The sequence below is a fragment of the Dermacentor albipictus genome, chromosome 9 (assembly GCF_038994185.2).
Source record: "Dermacentor albipictus isolate Rhodes 1998 colony chromosome 9, USDA_Dalb.pri_finalv2, whole genome shotgun sequence".
Taxonomy (NCBI): domain Eukaryota; kingdom Metazoa; phylum Arthropoda; class Arachnida; order Ixodida; family Ixodidae; genus Dermacentor; species Dermacentor albipictus.
This window is the reverse complement of record NC_091829.1, coordinates 107,523,426-107,542,684: the sequence shown is the minus strand read 5'-3', so window position 1 is coordinate 107,542,684 and position 19,259 is coordinate 107,523,426. Positions and strand designations below refer to the sequence as shown.

At 45.0% G+C, this 19,259-nt stretch overlaps 1 protein-coding gene across 1 annotated transcript in view; it reads left to right on the top strand.

Annotated features, from left to right (window-relative positions):
- The window catches only part of LOC135907181 (uncharacterized), a 66,781-nt gene that overhangs the window by 23,724 nt on the left and 23,798 nt on the right, over window positions 1-19,259 (top strand). The window contains exons 4-7 of the mRNA XM_070525210.1: window positions 4,479-4,583; window positions 9,703-9,910; window positions 12,755-12,905; window positions 15,458-15,582. Coding sequence (XP_070381311.1) covers window positions 4,556-4,583; window positions 9,703-9,910; window positions 12,755-12,905; window positions 15,458-15,582 — 512 coding nt within the window. The 5' untranslated portion in view covers window positions 4,479-4,555. The remainder of the gene's footprint in view (window positions 1-4,478; window positions 4,584-9,702; window positions 9,911-12,754; window positions 12,906-15,457; window positions 15,583-19,259) is intronic.

Sequence of the window (19,259 nt, the reverse complement as noted above, 5' to 3'; positions counted from 1 at the left end):
CGCGCCATCTCTCAGACTGCGCCTGTACCATTCCGACCGCCGCATGTGCGGCGAAGCCGCACTACAGGAGACGCGCTATGCGGGAAAAACATCAAGGGAGGCGCGAGGGTCGCGCATCCCCACAACATACACTTTTTGCCAGTCATTTGTCACCATAAGCACGTCCACTAACGATTGTTGGTTCTCACTCAAGCTTTATAGTGACACCCAGCGACACCTACTCACACTCATATCTTATCATCTCGCGCGCTCGTTGGCATTCATTCTCATTCACGCCCTTGTGAAATCACACTCACGACTACTCCCGATCATGCTCAGACCTACGGATATTCAGTGTCATAAACTCACGTTCAAACTCACTTGTACATACCGTACATACACACCGGAACCAGCTCTCGCTCGTATTCACGCCCGCTCGCGTTAGTCACTCTCACAGACTCATACCAAATCCTGTCAAATGCGTATATTAGTGTGTGTGCCCAAGAAACAGCTAAGCTTATTGAAAAATCACCCCCCCTTTCCAGTCCGTGAAGATGGTCGTACAGTGACGCTGCGTTAGTTACACCGACTGTTACACCATGCAAGTCAAATATCGCAAGCAGTCTATAGTGTAAATCTTTTCAAGCGACAGCTTTACTGGCCGCGAACGTTTGATTTCGCCGTGGCGGTGCTCCGAGGAGGCGCATGACGTCACAACGCGCGCCTCGCCGCAGATATTTTTCTCTCTCTCTCACTCTCTAGTTACTACTGCGCATGCGCCGCTAGTAGCACAAAGCCACAGGTGATCCGCCCCTGCGAAGCGCCGCGCCTTTCCGTAACCGCCGTTTGGTATGACGTCATACTGCATTCCTCGTCGTTGCGCTCACGTCCGCTTGCTTCGCCAGCTGCGTCGCATGCCTGATAACATGTGAGAGGATTGCAAAGGAGCTCTTGCATGCGCCGCTGCCACAGTTGAGGATGCATTATGGACGGTGACAATTCCGATAAGCAGGAGGCCTGGAATCGACATGGGAACGATATGAAGAGGAAACGAATTGCCCATGAAGCAGACGAACAGTGCGCCGAATGACTGACTAAACGCGGCAACATAGCTAGACAACCAGACTAACCTGGACTTGCAATAAAAAATAACCAAAGCTAACCATGCTATGCCTTAGCTTTCGTTACGTTTATCCTACCATAGCCGAGCTAAGCCACTGCCAATTTTTGTTTCACTATTCTTTCACCTCATTTTCACTTTGCACACTTCGCGTGGTGAGCATGCTTCAGGAGTGCTGTTTTTGCGCTTTTGTCAGTTTAGAATAACAAATCGCGGGGCGAGTTCATGCGTGGCTATATTTGAAGAAGAGTTGCGCCTAAGACAGAGCCAGCACAGGAAAAACGAGGTAAACGAAAAGTGCGCTCTTCTCGTCCACCTATATTTTTCCTGTGTTCTTTCTTAAAGCCGCCGTGGTTGCTCAGTGTCTATGGTGTTCGGCTGCTGACCACGAGGTCGCGGGATCAATTCCCTGCCACAGCGGCCGCATTTCAGTGGGGGCGAAGTACGAAAACACCTGTGTACTAAGATTTACGTGCACGTTAATGAACCCCAGGTGGTCGAAATTTCCCGATTCCTCCTCTACGGCGTGCCTGATAATGAGAGAGTGGTTTTGGCACGTTAAACCGCATATTCAATCATTGTTGCGCGCATCTATTTCTAAAACATATCTGCTAGTGTTATTCTCTTTTTTTTTGCGCGTGAAGCAGGCTCTACGACGACGAGCCCATTCTCGGGTCAACTCTCGCTGACGCTCGCGGTAGGCAGCTCCTTCCTCAGGAGTACGTACTACTCGTGGTCTTCCCATAGTTATAGCTGCGATGGAATGCGCGGAACCACTAAATATATGCTCCCTGTATTTCGCACAAGCCCCACCACTGGAGATGCGAGCGCTGCAATCGTTTTGACGATTGGTTGGATTAGTTTTACGATTGACGTGGCTGCCGCCACTCCTTACTGGCGCAAGAAGTGCCAGCAGGCACGCACTCCTAGTATTGCGTTTCAATCGCTGGGTGCTGCGCGTTAGCCACAGACCGCCAGCCTAACATGTGTCTCTTTTCGCAGCAGGGTGGAATCAGTAGTGGATAAATTCGATGCCGACCTGGCCCAATCACCGAAAATGCACTGTGTAATAACAGTATAATATTGGTGTAAAAGGTAGCATTCTCACAGGGGGAAGGCGTTACTCCAACCCTTTTCGCCCCTGTTGCCATCTTTTTTTTTCTTCTCCGCAAGGTCCCCCTTTCTCCCACGAGGAAATGATGAAGCTGATTGAGGCCCGAATCCAGACCTTTCATGTCATGGCAGGGGAGAAGGCGCGCGAGAAGGCCGTCAGGTTTGACCTGATGGTCCCCGAGTGGGCCTAGCCAGGCTATGTTGAATTTACTCGCGTCTATTGTACACTGAATAAACTTGTTTCACTCACTCACTCACTCACTCACTCACTCACTCACTCACTCACTCACTCACTCACTCACTCACTCACTCACTCACTCACTCACTCACTCACTCACTCACTCACTCACTCACTCACTCACTCACTCACTCACTCACTCACTCACTCACTCACTCACTCACTCCCCCGCTAGGTCACGTGGCCCCTTTCTAGCGAAGTCCGATAACGAGCCTAAGGGTCCGCATAAACAGCTTCACAGTACGAAAAAAGAAGGCTTGCCCCATTAGTCCTATATCCAATAATATCATATGACATACGGAAAAAATTATTTCTCGTATATGGGTCCACATATGTTTCGTGTAGGAATATTGGAAGTGGTAGCTATATTAAGAATATTGGAAGTGCGAATGAGTACTATGCACCAAACGTTACTTGTTTGCGGATTCAGATTGCGAGTTTCCAATCGAACCTGACAACTAAGGACGAGAGGGTCCGCGAATCCGAAGCAAGCAAAAACTGAAGCGGCCTAAATGCCTGATGCCTATAGGCATTTTTACGGGACTGTCAATTTATCTCTAGAACTTTGGAAAGTAGAGACAATAACACGCCACACCTTACCCACCTCGCGCAAACAGTGGCAGGTGACGCCTGCATGCTCTTTGCCTCCTGCTGCAACCAACATGGAAGACCCGTGCTCCATGATCTTCGTGACTTAGTGCGATGACTGGCAAGCCCAACGCTAACGAAAAACAACAGGGCTGCTCTTCTACGCATCTTTCCGCATTTTATTTACTCCGTATGCGCAGCCGACGAGGACCCGGACGACCTCGACGCCCTTGGCGGTGGTGGCGGCGGTGGTAGCGGTGGTGGTGGCGGCAGTGAAAGTCGAGCTGCGGGTGTCAATGCTTCCTCTCCAGCATCGCCTCCAGCAGGAACACCACCAGAGACAAGCGGTAGCTGTGGGTTGAACAACACCGGGTGAAATACCCCCCAAAAGAAGTCAATATGGGCAAAATTCAAGAAACATTTATGAGAACGAGTCAGCAACGCCGCTAAATGATATGAACATTTGCAAACATACTAGCTTTACCATGACTCTTGGAAGTATAGTTCACGTTAACACCCTCCCCGTGGTGGCAAAGAGGCGTTGGTGTTACGATGCTAAGCCCGGTGCAGCGGGATCAAATCCCGGCCGCGGCAGACGCTTTTCAGTGAGGGCGAAACGCAGAAACACCCATGTACCGTGCATTAGATTCACGTTAAAGAACCGCAGGTAGTCAGAATTACCCTGAAGTCCCCCCACTACGGCGTACCTCATAATCATATGGTATTTTTCGCACGTAAAAGCCCCCAGAGAAAAAATACAATCAACATTTATAATAGAGTTACTTTCTGCGCTAAGATATATGAGCCCACCGCATTCCTTCTAACCGTACTATAAGTACTGATTGATAGTCCTTAATGTGTAGTATTAGACAGCTTTTGCGTAGGACGAAACAGATCTCCATTATACGTCTATATATACCTATGCGTTTTTGGGTGCTTGCATTATGTCACACAATACCATTTCTTGGCTTTTGTTTCCTGTTCTTATCAGTTATCGACTATATATGGCTAGGGTATCCAAGTTACCGCAACAAGTGAGGCTTGATTCCCGACCATTAGACAAGCTCTAATTGGTTTTTCTCGTCTTACACTCGCTTTCACACGATGCGCACAGGAAAAAGGGGTTTCTACTAAAGGGTACACATTCGCAGACTTGTAGCAAGGTCGTTGTTTTTCCAGAATGGTTGGGCGTATAGCCTCCTGCATAAAGCTTTTATTGATGCTTTGCTTGCACAGCAGTATTTCTGTTCTACTGGTACATGTTGTCTTCAGGTATCATGAGGAGCAAACGATATTTACATTTCCTTCAAATGTCTGATACGCCAGATATGCCTGATGCGTAATGCGTGACGCAAGGGAGGGAAATGGAATTCACTGCGTTAACCCAGTGAACTTGAACCCAGTGCCGGAATAGGCTTCACCACCAATCTGCATTTCCAGTGCCTGTATTACGAGTTCCAACACCACAAGGTCCTGTTACGCCGAAACCGACAACGACCCCGACCACGACCCCGAGGATGACGGCGACGACTACATTGACACCATGTAAGTCAGCACCGAGCTGCTTATCAATTATTGCGTTGTGCGACAGTGGAAAGTTTTCCGCAGATTAGTTGCCAAGCTCAAATTGAGTGACTACGACGAGAATGGAGTCATAATATCATTGCCTATGATCGCTGACACCGAAACACTCGCGTGCTTACTTGTTAACGACGAACTTGGTAACGCCGTGCCGTGTTATTGTGACGTCCGTGGGTCACTTACCTGCGTAGCCCTTGTAGCTTTTGCTTGAAGTGGCATTCAAATCCCACTATCGCTAAGTCTTATTTACTACGCGCAGTATTTCTTCTGTTCCTTTGATTTGTCGTTCGTGGGTAGTTCGGAGTCATCTCTGCTATCGTTAGTGTGCTATCGTGACTGTGCATTCGCTTATTTACTAGGTTCTGGACACGTACATTTGCATGTGTATCATAAAAAAAAACCTCAAACAAGGAGGAGTGTGACTGCATAAATTTGAAAGTACCACGACCAGGTGATGGTGTCTAAGCAGCTTTTGGCACTGTGGCACGTACGTTACGCGCTTTTTTCAGGAAAAAACAGCCTGGTGATTTGGTTTGCGTATTCAAACGTTTTATGCAAGAAGAAAAGTGTGTTCGTTGCAAAATTCCTCACGATACACAAACACGTCAGGAAACAAATTTGCCCACAGCGGTTTTCAGCACATCTATTAAACGCGCCGTAAACAAGATTTACTGGGCAGAGCACGTAGAGATGTAGCCGTGACCTAGAGTTCCAGGTTTTCGCGAGCACACTCTTCAGGACTAGCACCAAAGTGGCATGCACAGGCCAAGCAATTGTCCGTTACGTCTTTCTTTCTTTGTTTTAACATGTCTATTTTAAATGTGCTGGTGTGGACAAACAAGGGCAGCAACATGGTTCCTCACGCGATGAGTAAAGTCGGAATGAACAAAGAAAATTGCTTCTCGTTGCAAAGCCGGGTTGCATGACCATATTTTCTCCCCGAATTTACTTCCTTTTGCCTTAACTACGCACCTGGCGCTCTCTTGAGTCACTAACTGATTCGCTCGTATTGTTTCTTTCTGATGCGCGAGATCTGGCGGCGCCGCACAATAGCTGTGCTCGGTAGCATCTGCGGAGAGGGGACATCAGGCCAGCCACAGCGATCCTGAAATAGCCCAACTGAGGCACAATCATCTATTCAATCCAGCATGCCGCAACAGCACAGTCAGGTTAAGGAGCAAAGACGTGAATTGATTACGGCATGCACTCAGTTGAGAAGCACTTGCACTGGTCAGTTCTTGCAGTAACACCGCTCTATGAGGCGTATAATATGATAACACAGTCCCGCTTGAAGAGTGCAGTTCCGAAGTGGACTGCTACGACTTCGGCTCTGCCTGTAAAGGTGGAATTTTATTTTAGGATTTCCTGAAACAACCTCCAAAAGCACTTTGCCGCAACCCTGTAGTTGTACACTAGGTACAGCCAACCGCAAAATTTCACGGGTCGCAGGATCTGCCAAGAAGCTCAATTCTCGCGAATCGTGGTCACAGAGCCTCGAAAGTTATGTTCCGGCATGTAGTAGCCTTCGCCACCAACACAGTGATTCATTAAATACGAAGTGTCGTGCCTTAACAGTGCAGCAATTCACAGTTGAAAGGGAAACAACATCCCGTAAACGTTTGTTGTTGACTGTACATCACAGCACTACGCAGGATGTCGACGAGATACCACTTTTTTCACATTATTCTATTATTGATGTCTTGTAGCGCGAGGTAGAAGCTTGAAAAATCGCAGGCTCTACGAAAGTGGTAGAATAGGATTGTACGTGCTAACTGTGCTAGAGAGTAGTGTTGACCTTCTGGTAACGTTGATGCAGGCATCGCTCTGAACACCCCAACCATTCATTTTCAATATTGCCAAGAAATGGCTTAGTTTTATTCAAGAAATGCATTAAACTCCACTTGATTATTGGAAGACATGCATTTTCTTCTGCTTTCAGGATGACGTACAAGTTGTGCGAATAGAAGTGGTCGTTTATTCGGTGTTGATGAATGATCAGAACCATAGCGAAATGTAACGGCACACTTATCTTGCAACGAGTGAATTAACCGTACCATGCCTGTACGGTCACTAGTCTGGCCATTATATTAACAGGCAACGAATAAATAAATCACAAACATTTTAGCATGCTTTGATACAGCGAGGACACACTGTACATCAGGCTTCAGAAAATTCTGGATTTGAATAAAGAAAGCAAGTAACTACACTTTAACAGGTTTAAAAACATTCTGCTAGAAATAATTGATAGTTATGAAGTTTAGCAACAACATTCTGCGATTTCTGTGGAATGCACTTTCTTTTTCAATTTGGAAAAAAAAACATAAAAGCGCAGCTGAATTCGATTCCTTCATTGTATTCTGCATTCCACCCGAATTTTGGTAAGCTTTCCAAATCAGCTCGTTTTACGTCTCTACGAATGTTGCATCGTGTTTCGGGAAATAATAATTCGGTTTGCGCAAAATGGATGTAAAGATATTCGGGGATGAGGTCACGAAAATTTGGAAACAAAAATGCATCAAAAATGAAATTACGTTGTACTTGCGCTGGGTTCTTGAAACTGTTTGACACCTTTTACAAGTGGTGCACTTTGTTCGAGCATTCTTACGCATCATAGATTCTGAAGCAGGCAAAATTGGCCTCAGCAATGTAACTGAAAAATTCAGGGCGATTCAAAGACAACATAGTGCTTGCATACTTGTGCGATACAGGTTACTTGTATTTACTTTTAGTCTAAGAAAACTTCAAATATTACTTTATCAATTGTTTTTTTTTTCTGACCGAGGAACGCTCGTGGCAATTCAATTACTTTTTTTTTCATTAGCCAGTAAAATGTAATCACCAGCAATGTGACTGAAAAATCAATGCGATCTAAGGACAACGTGTTGCTTGCTGACTTTTACGAAACAAATTACTTGTAATTACCTTTATTCATATGAATGGACTGATAATTATTTAGCTGATTGGCTAGATTTTCTTTCACTTTGTAACATTCGCGGCAGTTCAGTAACGTGTTATTGTCAGTCGCTGCTTACAGGCAATCAATTAGTGCGTGGACGATGCAAACTGTACCATGCGACGCAGCTTCGTGCATTTGAATCGACCGGTTACTGCAGTTGCGGGTGGGAACTATCCATGGTCGCGCAGCGCGGTAGCCTTGCTGATGCGTATACTCATATAGGCAGGCCAAGGGAGCTTTGTATTTGTTATCCTTATCCTAAAGCTTCACGGAACGTTGGCCGACGAATTGAATCGGATGTGCCATTGTTCGTTAGCGTGATCCGCCTTAAACGTTGATGCTAAGAACTCACCTACGGGCAATTCTTCCTGCTTCTATAAGGCTCTACGGGAAGCGGTTTCCGCCAGCTCCTGCTCCGACGCAGCTCTGAGCTTCATAGGGGACTTCGACACAAAGATGGCGACACTGAGCAAACGCGATCTTGTGCGCAAAGTGTTCACATATTCTAAGAGCGCCCTTCTCTGCGGTGCGACCATCGAGCTATAGTTTTTAGTGTCTCCACAGATGTCTCTACAAGAAAACTGCAGACGATGACTAATGAGAAATTCGAAAAACAATTCTTAGCGCAGATCAACAACGTGCGAAGGTCTACAGCGTATGCACTGAAATAGTCGTGCCAACTTCTACTTTCAGCATTTGCATAAAAAGGTAACAAAGGTTGGGAAATCGATTTGTATTTAATAGTTGCTCAGTTACTTTTCTCAGACAGGAATTAGTCCGGGAATTTAGCACATTTTCGAAAGAAATTAATGTACATGTAATGAGCTCATTTTTTTATGTAATGCACCAAAATAAATTGCTTGTGAGTCTGTATTATCTGCTCCTTTTGCCCACCGTCCACAGTTGTTATTCGCTTTCGTATGCTAAAAATTGTGTAGGCCCAGGGCAACATTCTAATCAATGGGTTTCAAACTCTTACCCACTTCAGTGTTCCTGTTCGTAACATGTCGCAAATTTTCAGTTTCATATGTTTGGCAGGCATGTGTTCTGTGCTCTGTGAACGTCTATCGTCCAGCGAGCCGTTTGCACCTTAAAGATAGAACCATAAAAATTTTAAATGCCTCTGTTGATAAAAAATATCTTTTTCCAACGTAAAACCCCATTGTACTTTAGGTTACATGCCACGCGTGGGGAGTAGGCTTTACCTCCTGCTAGGCGGATGGAATAACCGGACACAAAGGGCGCGTAACCGATTGCAATGAGGACCGCACATTACTGACCTATGAACCCCACCTAGCTTGTGATACACGTACTGCTGTACTATGACTTACTAAGCCCACACTGCTTGGTGAGCTTCAACGCGCAGCAGTACTTTTCCTTTCCTCTCGTCTCTACAGATCCGACACTTCAGCCACACAGCATGACAAGCAGCACTGCTCCCACTCTCTTTGTCTCGGACTCTGACCGTCATGTATTTTTAGAGCTAATATAAGCAGTATGAAATCGATTTCTCACAGCCCTTTTAGCCTCCTTGTAGTGAAGTATGTGCACTCTTTTTCACAAACCGAGTAAATCTGTAAATAGCTGCAATAGAGTGGTTATATCGGTTTCGAAATTAGGCAAACAGCAGTTTCAAAACAATGGTTAGCAGCAGACGCTAACGCACAATTGAACCTGCGTCTATTTCGGTCTTATAGGCATGTTGTAGATATTAAGGTACACATTTTTAGAGAAAATATACACGCTGATGTGCAAATCATCGTGATGAACATTTTGCTATACGTCTCCCAGCACCTGTAAATATTCAGCGTTTGACTTTGAAATTGACTTCATATGACGTAAAATCATTTGAGTGCCGTAATATTGTTTTATATATGTGAGCTGACATGACTTAGTCTGTTACCATTATTCTAAGCCGGTTGCCTATGTAAATTATCAAATCTCATTTTAGAGGTACGGCATTTGCAACGCTATTTTTGTCACATCTTAGTACTTAGCCTTAGGCGAAAATCTTTGTGCAGTGTGTTATACGCGCCAAGGATGACCACATAAATCGTAGCAGTAGTTTGTGTACATTTGATGTGCTGTCAATGCACCTTCCTTTTGAACCCTGTTTTTCGTCCTCAGTCACAGAACTTGTCTGCACGGTTTCCGGCTTTGCGGTGTTTGGATACATGTACCCACCAGACGGCTGGTGTCATTACCTCTTCTACTGGAACGTGGTCGTAATTGGCGAAACCATACGGGCCGCAGAGGTCTCACTTTCGTGGCAAATTTTTAAGGACCAAACGGCACAGCTGAAGAAAACGTCCGGAGGCATGAGCTTCGACTCCCGGTGAGTGAGTTGTAGTTACCCTACCAAATAAATAACCATACATACTGCACCATCTCCGAAGCCTGCTGAAACAGCCTTCATGCTCTGTACCTGTCCCGCTACAGCCCATAGCTGCACATACTTTGCACGAAATACCTCAGCTACACTACCAGTATTCAGAGCAGATAGCAATCTTCTTTCATCTTTAATCATTTAGACCGCCATTTTCACCACGAACAAATAACAAGTCCTAATATTGCTAACACCCTGATTCCACCGCACATTCGCACCAATAAGAGTGATCGTACTGTTGGCCTTTGGTTGAACGTCAATCACCTGTGATCCTATGAGCGGTGCACGAAGTAATTCACACGAGTAACTTCTGTTTTTTTACTTTTACTGTCCTCCGAATGCGACCGCCTTGGTGGGAAATGTACCAACGTCATGGTGCTAAGCAGCACCGTACCATAGGCATCGTGCACGAAGGTGCGTTTTCGATTAGTATGCTGGAAATCTAAACTCCATCGTGCTCCGTGGTGAACGCGTGATGAATAACCCCGTGTTCTCACGAAACCGAGAAAGTGACTTGGACATGCTCGTTCACTAAGACCGTTCATGTCCGAGTAGCTTGAAAGCCACGATCAAAATGGCGCTCATCGACTATTGGCTAGGGAACACCAGTAGAGTGAGTGGCACTCCGTTCAGAGGAATTGATTCTGCATAGTTTTTTAATGTAAAATGCAGGTATGGAAATTATCAGACGATAAGCTGCAGCATTTGTCATGCGCACTGATCTGGACTGTCTCCCCATCCACCGTGACGTAGTTGGCAAGCAGTTGTCCGACATGTATCAGGTTTGAATTCAACGGGAAGCCGCATTCCTAGGATCAAATTAAAGAAATGATTCGTCACATTGGTTTAGGTGTGTTATGAAGTGTATGTTGCGAAAATTATAGCGGAGTACAGAAATGCAGTGTGTCGAAGCACGTGAATATTCGCGGTTCTGGACTTTCCCGTTTTCGCCTGCGCTTCCCGAGGTAGCCGGCGGGTACCATGGGACACAGGGGATGTTGGTGTATGCTGGCCTTCTCATCTGCTGTTCAAAATCTGCTTCCGCAAAGCTACATCTTGTGAATAAATGTCCTCGGACGTCTTCACACGCAACACTACAAATTCGGTCACGTAGTTAGCGACCCTGTAATTTATACAGATTAATATTATTCAGGCCGTGGGTGCGAATTCCCTAGTGAAAAACATCTGATGCACTCATTGTCCAGAAATGTCTGACAATATTGTGGGCAGGCGGAATCAAGCACGAATGTTGCTTATGCAAGGCGACTGCGGTGGTGTCGTTATCTGGTATTGCCTTGTGTTTCTGCGGTGGCGGAAGAGGGAGCAAAAAACGATTCAGTTAGATCTTCTGTGAGGACAGGGGCCAAGAAAAAAAGAAAGTGGCAATAGAGAGCTTCAAATAATCACGGTCGCTGCTTTACAATTATGCACGTCTTTACTGAAAAGCTAGAAACCAGTCTGGAAGTACATTGTTGTTCATAACGGTTAAAATCTTCTTAAGAACGAAGGCTAGCCAACACCATCATTTTAAGGAGATCTCTCGTTTCAACTCTGCGTTTATTGATAACACCTGGCTCAAAGAGGACACGCTTCTCTGCCACCAGAAAAGCGGCCGCCATTTGAGGACCAAATATTGGTTTGTAAATCAATCAACTGAAAGACGAGCAGGGCCGCTGTATCGGTTACGCTCCATCCAATCATCGGCGAGCTCCCAGCGGTTAACAATTAAATATACAGCTAAACGTTCAGTCCATCATTCTAGCTGCGCGGAATGAAATTTTTCTCATTATAGAACATCTTGATATATATTACACCTATCTCCCCCTAAAATTCCTCCTACCGAGGATGCTGTTGTTTATTTATTGAGATATTGGCTACCACAACAATATGTTTCAATAGTATAAGACAAACACCTTCTTAGGCGCATTTATTCCAAAGACCGGCCGTGGCATGTACCGTCTGGAACTACAAGGCACAACTCAGCGCAACCACTTTGTTGCTTTGCTGGAAAAACATTGTTTAAGTAATTGCTATGCGTCTTTAAGGTCATTGTTTCTAGTAACTACGACATATATAGTGTTGTTACAGTACTGAGGGGAGAGCTCTTGGCCTTTAATGACTAAACAGTTGAATGATTTCTGTTTAGCAACGTAGTCGCCGCAATGTACAGTATTCATTCAGCAATTTCAGCGACGCTCATTTCGCATATCACTAGTACATGGGAATGTTGGGCAACATTCAGTAGCATTTATTTTTCCAGGAAGCCTACATGAAGCCCATAGGGGAAATCATGGTAACTACAGGAGGAGGACCGCGAACGTCCTCTCTTCCCTTCATGTGGTCATCCTTTATGTAACTTCAATCATCCATTTTTAACTTTCCGGTTAAATTTGTTGATTGACTGACTTTGAACTTCTTGGTAGTTAAATATTTCTCAAACTGTATCGCTGCTGTCCTACATGTGCAGCTCAATGCCCCTTTCTCCTTTGAGACCAGCGGGCACCCCATCAGAAAAGTAAATTTGAACCGTGGCCTAAATCTGAGAACCACGTAGGTTTCGCTCCTTTTCCTGTGCTCACTACTGCTTCGGCATGGTATGCATAAACAGCCACAATAGAACATTGTTTACGTATGTTGCACTGGATGCATAAGTAAAGGTGAGGGAAAGGGGATGGGAAGAAGTCTGCGAGATTCGAGCGTCTAATTGCCCTTCTCGGGCAATGCGCATTTGTAAAAATACCTAACAGAGTTACGATATCTAGTTTCCCTAAAACGGCTTTTATTTCTACGCAGGTACGTGGCTGCGTCTAGTATCCGCTCAGCAGAGAAGGAGCTCGAATATCTGGCCACGATAAACAACATCAAGCACTACGGTGTTTTGAACATGTTGGCCACCCCAGAGAAAGCGCACGACTTGTTGCAGCACACGAAAGCGCTTCTTCAAGTAAGTGACTATGATAACATGCACTTCGCTGCCTATGAAACGGTTTTATGTAGCTGTAGGTCGTGCGAAGCTCTTTAGCACAGTGCCGCTTGGTGGTGCACCTCACAAACGATTATCAGACTCTATGATAGGAAAAAATTATATAGGCGTTCAGAACAAAGTTTCGTCACTCACTCACTCACTTGAGATTTAGTGGAAAAAATCAGCTCCTGTTCCAGGAATTGAGCTGGGTGAGTGTCAGAAGCGCGTACGATGATTAGTGTAGTCATATCCGCATTATTAGAGGGCGAGTTTTCTTCGTGGTAATACCAGTAGGAGGCGTATTTATCTAAAATGTTTTGTCAACTATGTTTTCCACCTTCGGGAGGAGATGCACTAATATCCAACAGACATTCGTGTTTCTTAATTGTTGTTTCGAAAAATCGCAAGGGGGCAACATTGTACATTTCATGTTACTAGGACGCACTATGAAATAACTTGGAAACCAATTAACACAAGCTAAATAAATGGTTCCTTTGTTAGACAATGCTAAATAACGAAATCAAATAAAAATCGTTTCACTTTCTACAAACATAACCTTATTACCATGTCGCGGCAAATTGAACCTAAATAATAATAATATTAACGAAACACCGTTTGTCTGAACTTGAAATATACCTTTTATGATGGGTCAGCCGATCCGAGAAAGGAGACTTCTCCAAATGTCATTCATTCCTCAGTTTGCATACAGCCGCTAAAGGTAACAGGTGACACAAGGCCCATTAATTACAACATAACTGTGTTTATACAATACGCTCACTTGAAACCTTCAGCTCGCAATATATTTCCATGATAGAAACTGATGCGCGAATTGCCCATCATGAGCCATTTGAGACCACTGTGATAACCTTGAATGACTTTAGAATAACACAGCCTGCATTATTGCAGAATACACTTAAGAGAAGCAACTCTACTCGATTGATAGGTTTCACATTGTACATTCGGTAATAGAATTGGCGGACGTAAACTGTGTTTACCTTGTGGGTAAATCAGCTTTGCAGAATGAGTTTACAATTCTGCTCAACCGGTGTTACTTGGTTAAGGCTTTCGAAAAGCTATGCGTTAGGCGACGGAAAAAACTGCATAATGTTCGTAGTCGTGCTGAGCTCGTCCGTGAATAGGTGCGTTAAGCTTATTAGCTAAACCTGGGTTAACACTGCCAGGGCTGTATCTAAGTGCGCATAAATAGCCAAGCGGACTGACTGATGGCGCTCGCCGTAGCACAATTTGTGGTGCAACACACGCTTGATGCGGATGTTGTGGGTTCGTATCCTAGCTACCGCAGTTTACCTTCGTCCCCTTGTATTTCTCTGATGCTTTCCTAGACAAATTGCCTATTCGCTTTATATGGCCCTGATTAAAAAAATCGTGCCCCTCAATTTGCCTTCGTCTCTCTTTTGTAATTTCCGCGTCATCTACCACCTGAGGTCCACATACAGAGCTAAGGCGAAACCATTGTTCTGGCACAGGGCTTCATTTGCGCGCACATTGTGCAATGCAACACGTCATTGCAGTGCATTGCCAACATTACAGCATGGTTTTCTTTGCTTCGATAATCAATGCAGCGTTTTTTGTCCGACAAATGATTATGTTGCCCAACGTTCCTACTGTGCTCATCGTGCATGCAGAATGTACGGAATGAGTACGTGCAAACTATAAATAACCATCTTTCAATATACAAGTTTATTTTCCCATTGTCCTTTTCTTTGTTTTTTTTACAGGGAACTCTTAGCCTCTCGTTAGTCAGCATTTTCCTTGTGCCCGACCGTTAAAAAAAATTCGGGCTGATTCCAGCGGCAGGGAAGGCCCAGGACCACTGGCCCTTACCCCTTTGAGGCAGGGGCTTAAATCACTCATCAAAGTGAAGCGAGCAGTGCATACATTCACTTGAATCACTTGTACAGCATACAGATAAGCATACGTTTTACTATATAACAAGCACAAAACAAGCAGGTGAAAAAGATGATTGATTATATGGAACTCATGATACCAATGCGAAACCCGTAGCGGTCCGCCGATACGTTTCGCGGTTGATTACTGTTTTGCAACCCGCGGCGGCCACGGCGGCTTGCAATGTGGGAGTGACGTCACTTGCATTTTGTATGCAAAAAAAAACGACATATTCAACTGATTTCAACAATGATGCAGCTCCGCTATCGGCGATTGCAGACTTTCAAAATTATCATGAACAACATTACTTTAAATGACTATTAGAAGCATTATTTTAAAGGATGCATACCCCCAACATCAGCTGTAGTGATGGTTTTCAACACTTTCGTTAGACATCCACTTTCGCTGGGCCAGGATGACGAGTAATAGGTGTCGTAAAATGGATGTGCCGAAAAACAATGTATTACGAGGCTGGTTTCAAACTTTGCAGTAAAGACGTACAACATACAGAAGCAGCGACTGTGATTACTTAAAGCTCTCTATTGCCACTTTTCTCTTCTTGGCACCTTCTCTGACACAAGATCTAACTGCATCGTTTTTTGCTCCCTCTTCTGCCGCCGCAGAAACTCAAGACTATTCAAGGTAACGACATCACCAAAAGGACGATACTGGCGATGGGCCTGTACGATTATGGTTCGCAAGGCGAATACTATAGCTTTTTCACGAATCTGTTCAAAGAAGCAGTCGAGTGAGTACCCAACACATGCGAATGCTGCCTACGAACATTCTTGAGGTCGTCGTCTTCACAGAGCTACCTAAACAATTTAAACGAGCGTGTTTCTTGACAGGAGATAACGCACCCACAACCATAACATGCGTTTACACTGTTGGCCAGAACAAGCATCAACAACACTTCCATTTGGCTATTACTTCCGCCCTCCCGCATGTCATAATAAAGAATACCCAATAGATAGCAGTCGTCTCTTCTGTTAATCTTTGTTATGAATTACTGAGGGACCTGGGATATAAAAACCATTTAATAGATAAAGTATATACTATGTAAAGGCATATTTAATACATGCTGTCAAGAAGTTCCTAAGTCGATGCTTTGTTCTCTATTCAGCACTGTTTCCAGCCTACTCCGCTTCCGACTATTGTGGAGTAGTTGCAGCTAAAGCTAAACGATAAGTGACAAACCAAACCGTTCATACCGCAAGCTTTCTCGAGAGAGCAAGAAAAATATTCACAAGGCTCTCAGTTCTTGCACAGCTGGAGCCTACCTGAGCACTGACGTCACGTCATCTGACGGTCTATAGCACTCTATAGTTAGCAGGCTATAGCAGTCTATATAGCAGTGTATAGTTTGCAGAGTAGTGTCACGGATGTCTGCATTGGGAGTTAGATTCCCTTAATAATATGTGTACGACTCATAAACCCATTATTGCGGTAGCACCTACTTACAAACCAAAGACAACTATCGCATACGCGTTATTGATTACTGCGTCAATCATTTGCGCCTAATCTCTCGCTGCGGCTGATAAATACTTCGCAGCTTTTGTGTTAGTTTTCTAGCTAACCCTATAACACCAGAACATATCAATACGCGAATATTTTTGTATTTTCTATTTAAATGTTCAAAGCACCTCGACAATTTGCATTGTCAAAGAAAGGAAAAATACTTTCAGAAAAAAATTTCAGCAATAGGGGGCAAACCACAGGCAGGAAAGTGGAAGTGAACTTTATTTCAAATCAGCGATGACTTATATCGGAACTAGTGTGGACAGCTCCTGGCATATGCGGACCCTAAGGATACATTTTATTTTCTCTAAATCATGTTTGTAACACCGACTGCTCCCGGAAATTTTGCATCAGCCTGTCTTCTCCGAGCCTGCTTTCGAAAGAAAGCGAGTTGCCTGTTATACCTCTTGTTCTTCATCATATGTTCCTGCTCAAAACAAATAAATATGCTCACCCCTCATGGAACTCCCCAAATGGGGCATTTGAGGTATGAATGAATGAATGAATGAATGAATGAATAAATAAATAAATAAATAAATAAATAAATAAATAAATAAATAAATAAATAAATAAATAAATAAATAAATAAATAAATGGTGATTGCGGCCTGCCACTCAGTGCAGGCCGAAGTTATTTAGCTAGAAACTATGTACTCAATACCGAAACTCAGCGTCAAAAAAGATTTCTTCTGGTATGTGAACAGAAGGAAAGATTCGTCATTGAAGGATTAACCAGGTTTCTTTGCTTTGGCCCTGTGGCCATGCACTTCGTTGCAGACACCTTAGCATGCCAAGCGCCTGCCGGGGTTTGTCTACAGCGGATCACGTGGCGCACCCGCAAGTTCATGGAATTACACGTTGAATTAAGAACATTGAGTATGGCGATATTCAGACGAGAATGAAGTGCAGCACAAAGGACGTATACGGGCCAACATTTCCAACTGATTTTTCACCAAAACAACGCAATTTTATACATGTCCTCGAAAATACTGATTTTCCAGCTCCATATTTGTGCGACATTTATCTGTCATCCATTGGCAAGTGCCGCATTTATCAACACCAATTGTCAAATTCAACAGTTTTAGTGCAGTTGAGATTTATAGGCATGCGAATGACCCCTTCCTGCTTTTAAATCTGAAACTAGCATTCGCATAGCTGTGAAAGAAATAACCAACACCTTCCGGACTGAATATGGAGACCCAATTTCACCAGGGAAATGCCAAATGATATGTCATTTCTACTTCTGCACTTTCAACGCAGTCTCACGATAGCTCACATGTGCTGGATGTACAACGAAAGGACTAAGAATATAATTCTGCCATTTGACAGTTCAAATTATACACTTATCAAGACGAGTATAGCAAACACATGACTCAATTCTGCACTAATGAAGTCATGCGGGTTCAATCTTGTTACAGGCTTTCGCAATTAGGATAATCCGCTTCGAAGACCCTCGACTTCCTCCCATTCTTATTACGGATGTGCGCCAGAGCTTCCCGCAGCAGATTAATTAGGAAAACATGTGCAGGATGAAAAATTTTAAAAAATGCCAAGTGCCCTTCCATTCTGCGAGCAAGATGATTAGCGAGTCTTTGTAGGTGGGCCCCTTAATGGCGAACTGTACCTACGCCACGGGTCAGTCCGGAATTTCACGTTCTTCGGGGTTGGCCAACGTTTTGGGGGGTGCTTTACGCCTGCGTCAACTCCACCACGGGTCGGCCCGGCATTGCAACATCTTGGGATTTTTTCCTACACGCGCACACGATATTTGGGAAAGTAACCCTTAACAGGTTCGTTCTAGAAAAATGAATGCGCGTGTAATTCTGTACGTGTACGTAAGCTTCCACTCAATATTGTTACGTAGAAAGATGCAGACGACAAGCTATGTACAAATATATTTACAAGGGAAATACGCTGCGCTTGGCCAAGAGGCAACAGCCCGCGCTAGCTTCTAAATCGTCGTCGTCGTCTTCACACTGCTGGCCTTTCGTGATCGCACATATTGTGCCGTAGCACTACCCCCGGCTGCAAAAGCGCCGTCCCGGAGCGACTAAAGATCGGACTCGGAAGCAGTGTAGTAGGCCTTGAGCCTACTGACGTGTACGACATCACTAGATGCCACAGGAGAGGACGAGCTTGAGCCCACAGGAGCAATTTCGTAAGTCACAGGCGTCACCTGGCGCAGCACGCGGTAGGGCCCTGTGTATCGCGAAAGAAGCTTCTCTGGAAGTCCGACGTGACGAGAGGGCGACCACAGGAGCACGAGCGCACCAGGTGAAAAATGTACGTCACGATGGCGGGCGTTGTACTGACACTGCTGAGTGGTCTGTGAGGCCGTAAGTCGAGCACGGGCAAGCTGGCGTGCATGGTCGGCGAGGGCGATGGCGTCGCGCGCATACTCGCTTGTTGCGACCGCAGCAGGAGGAAGTGCCATGTCTAGGGGCAAGGTAGGTTCGCGACCGTACAGTAGATAAAAGGGAGAAAATCCGGCGGTGTCGTGCCGGGAAGAATTGTACGCAAATGTTACGTAAGGAAGGGCAATGTCCCAGTCGAGGTGGTCCTTGGATACGTACTTGGCCAGCATATCGGTAAGAGTACGGTTTAACCGCTCTGTCAGGCCATTGGTTTGAGGATGGTATGAAGTAGTCAGTTTGTGTTGAATGGAGCAGGAACGCACAATGTCAGCGATAACTTTCGAGAGGAAGTTTCGACCACGGTCAGTAAGCAGCTCTCGCGGGGCGCCATGAAGCAAGATAATGTCACGCAAGAGAAAGTCCGCGACGTCAGTGGCGCAGCTGGTAGGGAGAGCCCGAGTGATAGCGTATCGGGTGGCGTAATCAGTCGCGACGGCTACCCATTTGTTCCCAGAGGATGACGTGGGAAAGGGACCGAGCAGGTCTAATCCAAC